Here is a 13202-nt window from a genome sequence, read left to right on the forward strand (position 1 = left end):
TGTTAAAAAAAAAGACTTGCGTCAATAATACAGAAAATAGTCTTCAGACTTTCTATTCCAGCAGACCCCTATTAAACTGGCATTATTTCTGCCATTTTTAATGCTATCAAAATTCATTTACAAAGCTATTCATTGACCTGATTTTTTCATTTTCGACTCGCCTGAACGAAGTTCGGCAAAGACCTTGTGATTTGTTTTATCTGTTGGTCTGTAGTTAAGTTACAACGTTTTTTTTCAGCTTGCTATCTTTTATTCTTTTCTGCATCAATTATGCATTGGTAATAATAATAATAATAATAAACAGTTCTTGTATAGCGCATATCACGATTATGAATAATGAATTGGTATATGATCCTTGGGTAATAAATTCATACGTCATTTAGGGGTTAAAAGGTTATGATATGAGGTCATCCGTTTTTTGAAACATTTGTTCAACCTACTGTAATTTCTATGTTTTTCTGCATCAATTTTGAGCAAAACTTGGCACAAATTATCCTTGGTTATAAACACAGGTGTTTTCACGAGGATAAGTTCAAAGGTCATCAGAAAAATATTCTGTGGGTCAAAATTATATTGCACATTTTATTGATCGCGAAATCAGACGAGACTTATGGTTTTCGAGTCATGTTGTAATAGGTTATCTATTAGCATTGAATACATTCTTTCAAATAAAAAAAAAGGCCAACCCAAGTAAGGGGATTTGCATTGCATGAATTAATAGGACAGTTTGTAATTGATACAAATCACTCCATTGTGTGCAACAAAGATTACTCTAAAAGCATAAATAAGGGCAAAAATAGTTAACCCCCTATATAACAGTTCCCTGTTGCTCAAGCATGAACGAAACTTATATTTCTAAATGACATTCGAAAGACAAGACGTCAGAGCATCTATGAACACCAAAATATAGACATCATAATTTGTAAAAAAATGTTGATAAATGAGGTGTCACATCGATTTTGCATTCTGGTTTTTAGAAAATGTGTGCCATAAAATACGTTTTAAACACCCACAGATCTGGATTCCGACAGAATATGGTAGCATCTTCCATCTTTGTTAATATTTTCCCTCATGTAACAAATATTAAGTTCGGCAAAAAATCACCCTACATACATGCCGACTTCATTGTCATAGCAACAGATGTAACCAGATGAGCTTTATGTTTTAAAAGATGTGCTAAATCCGAGATGACTTACCTGGTCCCATATCAATGCAAGCGAACTCCCCCAAAATCACACTCCATTTGCCGTCCCATGGTCCGAAGAGAAACGAAAAAGCGCTTCAATTGTGCTTCTATAAACCCACACACACCAATGTCATGTGATGGATCATGCATGCTGATTTACTTTGAACAACATCGTCCTGCTTACGTGCATATTGTCATGAGCTTCATTATTATTGCTTTATGATTTCGAATTCCTAGGCATTTCCCCAAGTTTGATATCATTTGTTATTTACTGAAGATCAATGACATGCACATTGTAATAGTCAATAATATGTTACAAAGAAAACGTTATCAGGACAATATACTATTAAGTACTTTGTTTATTTACTCTTTGAAGTTGTTACAAAGGGTATGCAATCATTTGTTACCCATAAATGAATAGAATAGCATGTTATTGTTTTTCAAACCTTCCTGACCATATTATGTATCAGACATAAAACACGAGGTAAGAAGAAACTAAAAAAAGAATATTTCACCCTTGGCATTTGTTCTACTTTCATAGCAGTGAGTAGCATTGATGTTCATTGAACACGTCACATATTTTGAAGATAATTTCTATGTTAATAAAGGGCGAAGAAAAGTTATCTCTACCTGTTTGTCGTCCTAAGCTTCTCCTTTCCTTCTTTTCTTCCTCCTCGCTCTTTCTCTTCTGGTTCATCGTTATTTATCTCTCTGTTTCATTGGGGCTTTTTTAAAATTCTTTTTCGTTTTCGCTTTCTTATTCGCATTTTTCTTCGTCTTCATATCCACCTGCTAATTCGTCTTTTTGTTCTCCTTTTCCTCCTCCTTCTTATTCTTTATGTTTTTTCTTCCTATTTTATTCTTCTTTCTCTTTATTTTTTTCTTCTTCTTGAACATCTTTATCCTCTTCTTCTTCTTTCTTCTTCTTTTTTTGTTCTTTTGCTTTCTCCTTCTTCCTTTTCTCTTTCTTCTTATTTCTTGTTTCCTTAATCCTCCACTTTTTGATTTCTCGTCAATTACATTTTATATGCCTTTATTTATTTATTTAGTTTATTTTCTCGAGTTTTAGCATTTACTACGGAGTCACTCACTACAATGCATCGATTTCTATGAGAACGCAATTAAAATCATAATGAAGAGCTGAGAGGCTTTTGTCTAAAGCTCATGGACTAGGACAGCAGATCATCCGAAGATTTGCACCAGATGAACAAATAAAAATATGTCGTTGTCAAGAGTCAAGAGATTCCGATACTGTCCAGGTCCACCAACTTTCGACAAAAGCCTCTCTGCTCTCCATTGTGATTTGACTTGCATTTTCAAAGAAATCTCCGTAGTAAATGAAACTGTAAAATATAAAAAAAGAAACATAAAATTTGATGTTTGTTTTTCATTTTTTGTGTAAAACGAGCTCAGTATGTCCTTATATATTATTAAATGACAAAAATTGTCTTTCGACCAATTTATATTATTACTCCATATTCATTTTTTACCGTACTCACACCGAATATTTATTGGATAAATTTCGCATTATGTGTAAGCGTATTTACATGGATGGTATCGAACTCACGCTTAATACGGTACAACATGTATCGTCCTAAGACAAGGACGTTTCTTGCCATATCTGAGACATATTTTACGCCTTTTCATAAACTCTCATTCTGTACGTAATGTTATTGGTTAAATACAGTTTCCACAACACACAAACATTAATTGACGTGAGTGGTGAAATCACAATCATTGTCCATATTGAGAATCAGTTTAAGATGGTTCTGCAATCCATTTGGTAGCAGATAAAATGTATCGCGACCTGTCCTTTAGGCTTGTAATGAGATATGCGGGAACGTATAGGACATAGTAAAATTCGGGAAAGCTTTCGGCCCTTGATTTCCCCAGAACTATTACACATTAAGGACTAGATTGAACAAAAAATAGCAATCATGAAATGGGAATGGTTCATCGAGAATGCATGACCGCATTCGACTCTCCATCATGACTTAGGAAAATTATCATTTTCACCCGTTATCATTGACCAACTCGTCCCTCCCCCCTTCCTAAGCCCCCTCAGTTCAGGCGTATTCGGATACCCCCATTTCCAGTTCCTATGCATCCCCTTTTGCAGAGGATGCACCTAGTTCGTAAGCCCCTGATTTCCTAGTAACTTTAGTTAGCATGGGTATAATTTCAGATTTCCGGGCCGCACACCCCTACCCTTTTCAAATCCTAGCTCGCCCCCTCCACCCCGGGCCACTAGAGTATTCAAGCATGTTGTGGAGCTAAGCGGAAATGACAGTAAGCATGGTAAGTATTGTTTGTTTTTCTGGACTTTAATATTGTTTTTAAAGTCTTTACAACTTTATTCCTTTCTGTTTGGAAGGGGAGGGGGAGTAGGAAACTTGGATGACGTGTCTATCTGTCTGCCAGTACAACTTGCTTTAGCTGTCTTCGAAGATTGTGCATCCATATCCACCACGAGCTGATTACCATATATGAATCCTGGGGAATGTCGGTTTGATTTTAGATCAGGGGAACTTTCATTTTCAGACCCTCTGCTTGTAACGTCGTCAGATGGATCGCGTGAACTTGTCGAACTCATTGTGATCGAGCTACTCGAACTGTCTTGGTGCCTAGAATCAAAGATCTTTGAATCACAGGAATCCCTCCAGCAAGTGATGTCATGATGGGTTGGTCTTGGGGAAAGTGGTGCGTTCCATGATTGCGGTTCAGCATAATCGGGTTCGTCAATATTCACATCATCCTCTCTGGAGTACTGACATGCTTCCTGCTGTGGTAATGGAATTATGCCGGCAATTTTTTGAAGTTCCTGGAAGTCACTAAAAGTGAGAGTTCTGTTAGCATGGTTAGGTTGATTAAAATGCATGTACAGGACGATTATGAGAACAGAAAATAGGCAGGTGATCAGAAGAACTGCAGCTATGATGGCTCCTATGGTTATGGTAAGATAATGGTTTTTTGTCAGAATAGGGATTTCATTGTCCGCAGCCGAAGGAATTATGTCATGAACAGCCACACCGCTGCTGACATCATCTAGATCACTGACAGTAGGTCTAACTGTCATCAACGAAGCACCCGGATAAGGAATTGTAGAGGTACTTGCTGGATCGGATAATCCTTCAACTTTACCATTTTTACCAAGAACAGTAACAGCATCTTTGTCAACAGTGTAGCTGAAAGTCAAGTTTTGGACGCTGGTTGCTAGTGTTCCAAAACTGGCGCTTGCAATCTGTGGCACTCTCGTTGGTTTGCCATTAACGATGATAGGACCAATCGAGCATGATACCTCTTGTCCAGGAAAGGACGTCGGGGAAGAAAGAACACATGTGAGGTATTTGTTGTGAAGTTCATGTGCTGCTTCAAATGATTTGGGAAGCCCCTGTGTATTATTATTTTGATCGTTAAAGTTCACTGGATAAATAGTGATATTGTCTAAATACCACATCACCAGCATCGATGAGTCCAAGTACGAAGTGTTACACCAGGGCTGAATGATATCTTTCTCGTCGAAAATCAATCGGTCCTTTGGTCCACATTGCAGTTCGTCTCTTTTGGGAAAATACTGAACATGCAACGTTCCAGTCTTGGAATGACACATGTGCAAGTTATAGTTTTTGTCAAGAGCATACAACACGCAGTGGTGAGATTGTTCTCTTCTTCCAACATGTCCAACGCGGTAGACTGTCAAAGTAGATGTCATTTCTCGAGCGTTTTCATTGAATGAATCCTTAGTATCGTGGTCATGCAACGTTGGGTTTATGAACCAGGTAATGCTATCAGTGCCTTGATTGAAGTTAGAGACAACGCAAGTGAATGTTGCATTTTCACCTTCCTTCACTATGACACTCTTTGGATTGGTGACGAATCTTTTAGGATTACTATGATAGCACATTGATGATACCCCATATATTAAAGACATAACAAAGATCAATGATGTAGTAGCCATGCTTCGAGGTGTAGCTTTTGGGTGACTCCTGAATTCCGATTTGTATTTTTCAATGGAAATCACGTTACTTAAACATTCTACGATGCGTTTAAAATTGACTCATCATCCGTATTAACAAACAACATGACAAAGGTGGACAAGAGATATATATCGTTCTGTTTCTGTATTCATGCTGAAGAAATTTCTGTTTCGAACCGGTGATTACACAAAGGCTATTCAGCATATCAATCATACGCAAAGCCACACTTGAGGAAATTAAAATGACATTATATTCGACGTCATGTCTTGTATCATTGATTATGTTGAGTGGGCAACTAGTCCTTAACTATAACAGTTGGTATAATATTATTCACATCTGAGGTTTCTAGTGATATGAGGCATTTAAAGGTCAAGTCCACCCCAGAAAAATGTTAATTTGAATAAATAGAGAAAAATCTAACTAGCAAAACGCTGAAAATTTCATCAAAATCGGATGTAAAATAAGAAACTTATGACACTTTAAAGTTTTGCTTATTTTTCACAAAACAGTGATATGCACAACTCAAATTAGAAAGTCGATGATGTCCCTCACTCACTATTTCTTTTGTTTTTTATTGTTTGAATTATACAACATTTCATTTTTTATAGATTTGACAATAAGGACCAACTTGACTGAATCATGTAGTATAAAACAGAGCTCATTCCATATGTTCAGGGAGGAATTAATCGTTGATTCACTTGACAATGAGGAGAAAAATGGAATATTCCCTATTTCATATATAATAAAATACAAAAGAAATAGTGAGTGGATGACGTCATCAGTCTCCTCATTTGCATACCCACCAGGATGTGCATATAACTGTTTTGTGAAATTAAGCAAAACTTAAAAATGTCATAACTTTCTTATTTTATAACCGATTTTGATGAAATTTTCAGTGTTATGCTTGTTGGATTTTTCTCTTTATATTTACATCGACTTTTTGTTGGGGTGGACTTGTCCTTTAAATGTACACTTTTGCTGTTTTTTACAAGACATTTATTAATTACACCCTCAATCATTGTGTGCTATGAATTTATTGATAAGATTTTTCAATGATGCTTTGTTATGCCAATATTTGATGAATTACAATCACCAACATTTATTAGATATAACTATATAGCTGAGAAAAACTCTGCATGATGAATTCAATATTATTTCATAAGGTTATCAACACTTCATACTTCGGCTTGAAATATCTTATCTCGGATTTCTTTCCTCTTTATGGGGCAATCATTCATACTTGGCCGGGCTGTAATTTACTGTCATTCAAGTGGCCATATATCGAGTTCCCATCTTCTTTCTCACCTGAAGAAGGAATTATTGAATTTGATTTTTTTTTCCTTTCAACATGTTCAAACTCGTTTCGCACAATTGAGAAAAAGTTCAGCCTCTTTTCTCATTTATTTCCCTCTAGTTTCAGTTATACAACGGGAATTTACTCGTTGTCGGTCGTCTTTTGAATTTAAATACTACTATGATATTATTATTAATGTAATCAGTATCCATTATCATTCTTATTATTATCATCATCATCATTATCATCAGCAGCAGCATCAGCATTATCACTAATCCTTCTCATCCTGTTTGCTGTATGTTTTTGTTAGTTTCGTTATTCTTATAATTTGGTGGTGATTTGTTTTACCTGACTGCTAAGAAAGCATGAATGCTTGTAAGCAAGCAACCAGAGGACCAACGGCTTAGGGTCCTCTTCGAGGGACCTGGTAATGAAGATTAATGTCTCAAAGAGCGCTAGCGCACCATGAGGGAATCGAATGCGAGTCACTAGAATCCGAAACCCCCGCTCAATTTAATATGTTTACGTTCCAATTCACCAGACTCGGGTCAACTTTTAAAGACATGGTTCTTGTTCTGACAACATACAGCAACGGCGATCGCAGAGGTCGGCATAATGGCATATATATGAACAATTTTAGGGGACACAATTTGAAAAGAAAAACGCAAAAACTTAAGGTATTAAATGGCGCGACGATAACTATCTATCATTGATTAATGTAAAACATAGTTGTACAGGATTTGATTAGAATCGCATTTGCTTTTCAAAACAAGCATTATATAGGTATAAATGGTATATGTTATTGATAACTTTCTTAGCGTATTAACATTGATAAACGCGGATGCCAAAGATTTGTTGACACACATGTTACCGTAACCCTGAAATCAAACATCGATTTATGGTTAAATTGATACAGAAGATGAGAGTTGACTCAGATGAGAAAAAAACAAATATATCATACATGATCAACATAATTAAGGTAGAATTCCAAGGCCAATTTTTATTTATTTATTTATTGTCACGCTCATGATATGTTATGCATGGCTCACTAAGCGAGCAATTCAAGAGAAAGGAACTGGTCACCGTTTTTATCAGTTCAAGTTTTTTTCTAGTTTAGTTCTTTATTTCATTTCCATTAAAACGTGATATATGCAAATCAGATACAAATGAATGGGTTGAAATTTAATAGAGCATAATATGGAAATGAAACTTTCATAAAATATCATTTCATTGAACTACTTAATTTCTATTCAGTGATTATTATGGCAAGGGAGATGTTGGCTTGTAAACTGGTTTATTTTATACGACAGCATTCAGAAAACTTTACCTGACGGCTGACCTCAGACAAATGATCATGCTATCATCCTCATCATTCTCATTATCCCCAAACTATGTCCCTTTTCAGTTCATGTTAGATGGACGTGTATGTCCGAACACTGATATGGTGTAGATCTGAGGGTTAAATCATGTCCAGGTATAATTGGGGAATGTAAGCAATACATCGAACTGAAAATTCAAAATTGAGGATCACCTCAAAATTGAAAATATTTTCCAACTCATCGGAGAGGATTGGCTCTAGTTCCACCTACCCAGGCTGTGCTTCTCTCAATGCTCAAACCAGCCTACGCCCTTGGAAAACTCAGATACTTTGAACCTCTTGAATGTAATATGAAACATGTTGCGACAGACATGACAACAGGTCAGAGATCACTCCCATTTGCTGATTAAATTTGATATTGTCTTGCTGTTGTGTCCAGGTATTTATATGCTTTGAAAATGTCAATATTATATCTTATCAAAATGACATCTTAAAGTTGATTGTTACGCCCCCTACAAAATTGAACTTTATCATAGGTTTCAGCAAAAAAAATAAAAAAATCTATGAAATCTGTGAAGGCGCATACTGTCTTCTGTTGGTTGTATCGTGCCTACGATAGACCTATTTGTGACTGAAGGAAATTATTTACAGTGCAGCCTGCATTCGTCAGGATGCAGAGGTAAGATTTTTTTTGTGTATTTTAATGCTTTTGCTAAAATACAATGTGGACGCATTTATAGGGAATGAAAGCGAAATTTACAAACTCACGGATCTACATGTACATAACCCCGATGTGGTATACATACGTATTTCTTGTATGCCCATGTATGAAGCATGTTAGAGAAAATCAATTAGTTTTGAGAGTTTGACATTTCAAAAGTGTAGAAAATATCACTTGACTACGCACGGGTTACAAATCGGAAGATTGCATTCAGCTGCACTGTGCAGTATACATTCATCAGACATGTCAGAATTAGTTAGCAAGTTCTCATTTAATTATCACTGTAAGACTATTTTTTTCTCTGTAACGGAGCAGTGTGAAAATGGGATGCATTAAATAAATAGGCATAATTTCGCATGGCCTACATTATTTCAGATGTTGATTCAGATATGAAACAAAATAAATATCCATGTCTTTACCCTTTTTTCCTTTTTAGAAACATCGGAAGAGCATTCACCATGAAAAAATGAATCTTAAAAAGAAGTTCTTGCTCCTCATAATATCTGCTGCTGTTCCTTTATGTCTCTCCGATCACAGTCTACAAGAAATTACGTCGTATGAGGACAGAACTGTTACTCTTTCCTATTACTTCCATGACCCCGCAAATGTGAACGAATGTACATATAGTTTAACGTTTGATACTGTGTTATTTAACAACAATGGTACATTTATAACATCGGACATATACACACCTGACAAGCAGCAAAGATCTCGTTTGAACGCAAAACGTATATTTCAGTCTTTTCAAGTAACTTTAGAATTGAACAATATCAATAAGTCTGACGCGGGCGTATATGGATGTTATTTCCAGTGCGGGGTGACTGAAAGCTCTCAAAGTTATTTGCTTCAGATATACCATCCACCTAAACCAGCCGATTGCAACTGGGTTAGCACTGCAGAAGATCCGTCTCTAGATCTTGGGCAGTATAATCTTTCCATTCTGTTTTGCAGCGCCACTAATGGGCACCCGACATCAGCAATTATATGCTTCTCTCAACACAATCAAATAACATCAGTACACGCACCAAAGCAACTAACTGGAGTTGAAGTTATTGAAGCAAAGTTTTGGCTTTCAAGAGATGTACATATAAGATGCTGTTCTATGTATCCACTCTACCAGAAAAACTGGGATTCATGCAAGGATTATGAGACTATTTCCCCTAGTCACCTACCAACGCCTGTTTCAGATAGTGGTCTTATCAAAGAGGTAAATGATATCAAAACTGCTACTACGGAACCATTTCCTGAAAAAGTGACGATAAGTCCAATTGTCAAATTTGGAACGAATAATTCTTCTGGAATAGCTTCTAGAGCGATATTTTCAATTGCTCACGCAATCCTTGTTTTGCCGGTACTTATTGCTTTATTAGGGATTGTTTTTGATTTCAGCAGCATATGAACTTTCAATATGAGCAGAATTATTCCAAGATTATGCATCTACATTGTAATCCATATCATTGTATATATTCAAGGCAAATTACCCATCGTCGAATCCAGAAACCTAATAAGTTTAAAGGAAGGTGAGGCTGCAGATCTATCATTTCAATATGATTTTGTACCAGACGTAGATATTCAGATTAGAATTGGTAGTCGTCTTCCTTTTTATAGACATAAACCAGTCGGTAATATTGATACCACCGGATTAAGTGGGAGTCAGGCAGAAAGGTTCGATGTGATAATAACCGAACCTGTACCAAATTATATGATTGTGGTCCATGTGCTTATTACAGAAGTTCATAGAGAAGATGCCGGCACATTTACATGTGCAATGTATAAAGATGGTGAAATATTAAGTGATCATGTTAAGAGAATAGGAGTAACTGTAGAGCGCCCACACGGTAAGGCAAGATGTAGACATGATAATCATTTTATTGATTCCAGTAATTCAGTTTGGGCACATATGAAATGTTTCTCTTTAATAGGAAGTGAGTCTCCCCATGGTCAGGTCGAATGCTACCAAAGTGGTGAACGGGTTCCCCCATGGTCAAGGCCAATTCTGAACGAAACTCACTTGATGCAGGTTGTCTGGATGAAAAAGACAACCCGTATCTTTTGTTGTACATCTAACATCAAAGAGCCAAAAGGGAGATGCAAATGTAACGATTATATTTGGGACCCTACGGCTAAAAGAGAAATGCCTAGTGGTCTGAGGCCATGTTCTTCGGGTATAACAGAAACTATTTCCTCATCGAATCAAAATAATCAAAATACGATTACTCCCACAATTCAGTACAATGCAGAAACAGAAAACGAAGATAGTGATATAAATCGTTACGCATCTGAACTAAGTTTGATACCTTTTATTCTAATCATCGTTTGTTTGATCCTATTTGTTCAAGTGATAGAATTTCTGAAGAGAACATATCGATCTTGGAAATGGATTGTGCAAAGCCCCTCAAGCTTAGGTGACAGCAGTAAAGGGGAATCGAATATTCAAGATAATAATCGTAATGAACGTGCAGAAATGGACGAGCCAATTGTTAAAAATAGGAAGAAATATGCAAAAAAATAGACTTGTTCTTCATTATGCAGGTCAATGGCGTGGGTTCAAGAGTGGGGGGGGGGGGTTAGCAAAAATGACAATGGCCCTTTGAATATTAAAGTATACTTCGTGATGGCTCAGTCACACATACCATTAAGAACCGGTACGAACACCGAACGAACGAATGAATGCCGTCGAAACCAGCGTTCTTATTTATATTTATTTATTTTGTTTTATTTATTTTATACTGCAGGGTAGGCCTGTTCAGTTCTTAAAACTGCTTTACAAAGGCGCCCTGCAGTTTAAAATACATGTCAAGATAACTATGAACAACATCAACAAACAACATCAAAAATACAAAATACAAAATATCTAACATCAGAAACAATTAACACCAAAATATAGAGTGGGAAGTGACAATTTAAACATACATAGCATTGTAAATCAATGGAATATCATTTCGCTCTTTATCAATTCGTATGAAAGGCTTTGCATAATTTTTCAAAAACTAACAAGGAGGTACAAACTTGTAAATTTGAAGGAAGTGCATTGAATAATTTGGGTCCGACATATGCGAAAGATTTTCTTTTATGTTCAATTCTAGCTTTGGAAGCTGAAGGGGGCATCGTAAAGACCGTTCGTGAGTTTTACTGTTTGGTCGATGGTCTTGTTTAAGGTTTTTTTTAACTTCGCACAAATCTCTCGTAGTAAGACAGCCATACGAACGTCGTGAGAACATCATAAGAACCACGCAGGATTGTGTAGGGCCGATAGATAATTCTAAAAGCCTTAAATTCTTACGATGATCATAACAACGCCATAAGTAGTTCAAAGAGGGTTCTTACCATGCTTACAGCGTTAGTAAAAACCTCTCATACGAGCCGAAATTCACACGGAGCTCTTGCGGGCGACTCTTGGTGAAAAGTTAACCTTTTTTCGATTGAGAGCAGTAGCGCACCGTGACCCGGAGGAGACAAAGCATTGGAGGGGCACTGTAGGTTCCACGGGCCTAATTACATCAGGAGGGCTAAAGATATTCGTTCGACCCAACCCATTCGAATTTTTGTCAATTTGATATTGCTGATTGTCAAAAATGTATAAATATGATTCAAAATCTAACACTGATTCTAAAAATGGTAACTATTGAACTTCCTTCCCCCAAATTGGGAAGATAAAGAAGTGACTTGGAACTATTTTTTGACTGGCGGAATAATTAGGGCTATTTTACTGTTTCAGTTGATGAATTCGATCCATTCATAGTTATCTTCATAAATGGCGATTTATTTTTAAAATGAGCTGGCTACGGTACCCTATCCTGGTCAGATTTGGAATGTCAGATATATAACCTATCCATTGGTAGTAAACATTCCACCCTCTAATTTCACATTTATTTTTTATGAATTTTTCAAAAGTGCCATTTTAACACACAAGTCTATGGGGAATGTTTTACGCGCGTGACACCTGTAAGTAATATGGGAAATCCCTAGTAGTGGATGGTATACCTGGCCAAACTGTTCAGTAGCAAACAATTTCTCACTGATATCAATATGTTTAGTCATCAAGTGGTGCAAAAATGGATTTAATGCCTAGCAGGGCTACATCAGGTAAAGTTAGTAGGTCTGTGTAGCCTAGGAATGTATGTAGATTGGTCAATGTATAGAGTCAATGCCTCTTTATGTTCTGATTTATCATTGTTTTGTGTTAGTGTACATCACCTACTTAGCATTAGAAAGACCTTTAGAAATTGCTCATGTTAAAATTGTTCTTAGGAAGAGGGTAGGTAGAGAGGAGGTAGAACTTTGAGAACTTTACTGAAGAGAACTAGAGTGGTACCTTCAAGAAGGAATTCAGAAAGGGCACAGAGTAAGGTAAGGTATCTAATAGTGCTCAACTAAGGAGGAGGGGGGTGGATGTGTGCTGCAATCTTAGTATAGCCCCCCCCCCTCTTTATTAAGCCATGCCATCTATAAAATTATCCTTCTTTCTCTCTCTCTCTCTCTCTCTCTCTCTCTTTCTATCTATCTAATTATGTATCTCTTCCTTCTTACATTTGAGAGGCAACAGCCCTAGGAAGATTTTGAATAGGTCAAATGCAAGTATACTAAAGTAGTATCTCATTCTTTTATTGTTTCCTCATCAAATCTCATGTATATTTGATATTTGGTAATTATGTTTGGGGCAGTTCTGGTATCCTGATATCTACACAAAATTTACATACAACTTT

At 36.5% G+C, this 13202-nt stretch overlaps 2 protein-coding genes across 2 annotated transcripts; one reads left to right on the plus strand and one right to left on the minus strand.

Moving 5' to 3' along the window:
* Positions 1–2251: 2251 nt before the first annotated feature.
* On the minus strand, positions 2252–5306 carry LOC135153979 (uncharacterized). The gene has a single exon (XM_064098976.1). The coding sequence runs from the start codon at positions 5142–5144 to the stop codon at positions 3540–3542; it is 1605 nt and encodes a 534-aa protein (XP_063955046.1). The 5' UTR covers positions 5145–5306; the 3' UTR covers positions 2252–3539.
* A 3655-nt stretch (positions 5307–8961) lies between these two features.
* Positions 8962–11322, plus strand: LOC129259373 (uncharacterized). Its single transcript, XM_064098977.1, has one exon. It carries the CDS (start codon positions 8963–8965, stop codon positions 9893–9895), a length of 933 nt encoding a protein of 310 aa, XP_063955047.1. The 5' UTR covers position 8962; the 3' UTR covers positions 9896–11322.
* The last annotated feature ends 1880 nt before the right edge of the window (positions 11323–13202 follow it).

Source organism: Lytechinus pictus, chromosome 4 (assembly GCF_037042905.1).
Source record: "Lytechinus pictus isolate F3 Inbred chromosome 4, Lp3.0, whole genome shotgun sequence".
Classification (NCBI taxonomy): domain Eukaryota; kingdom Metazoa; phylum Echinodermata; class Echinoidea; order Temnopleuroida; family Toxopneustidae; genus Lytechinus; species Lytechinus pictus.

Coding starts and splice junctions, on each gene's coding strand:
- LOC135153979 (XM_064098976.1), bottom strand. CDS start 5,144: ATGGCTACTACATCATTGATCTTTGTTATGTCTTTAATATATGGGGTA.
- LOC129259373 (XM_064098977.1), top strand. CDS start 8,963: ATGAATCTTAAAAAGAAGTTCTTGCTCCTCATAATATCTGCTGCTGTT.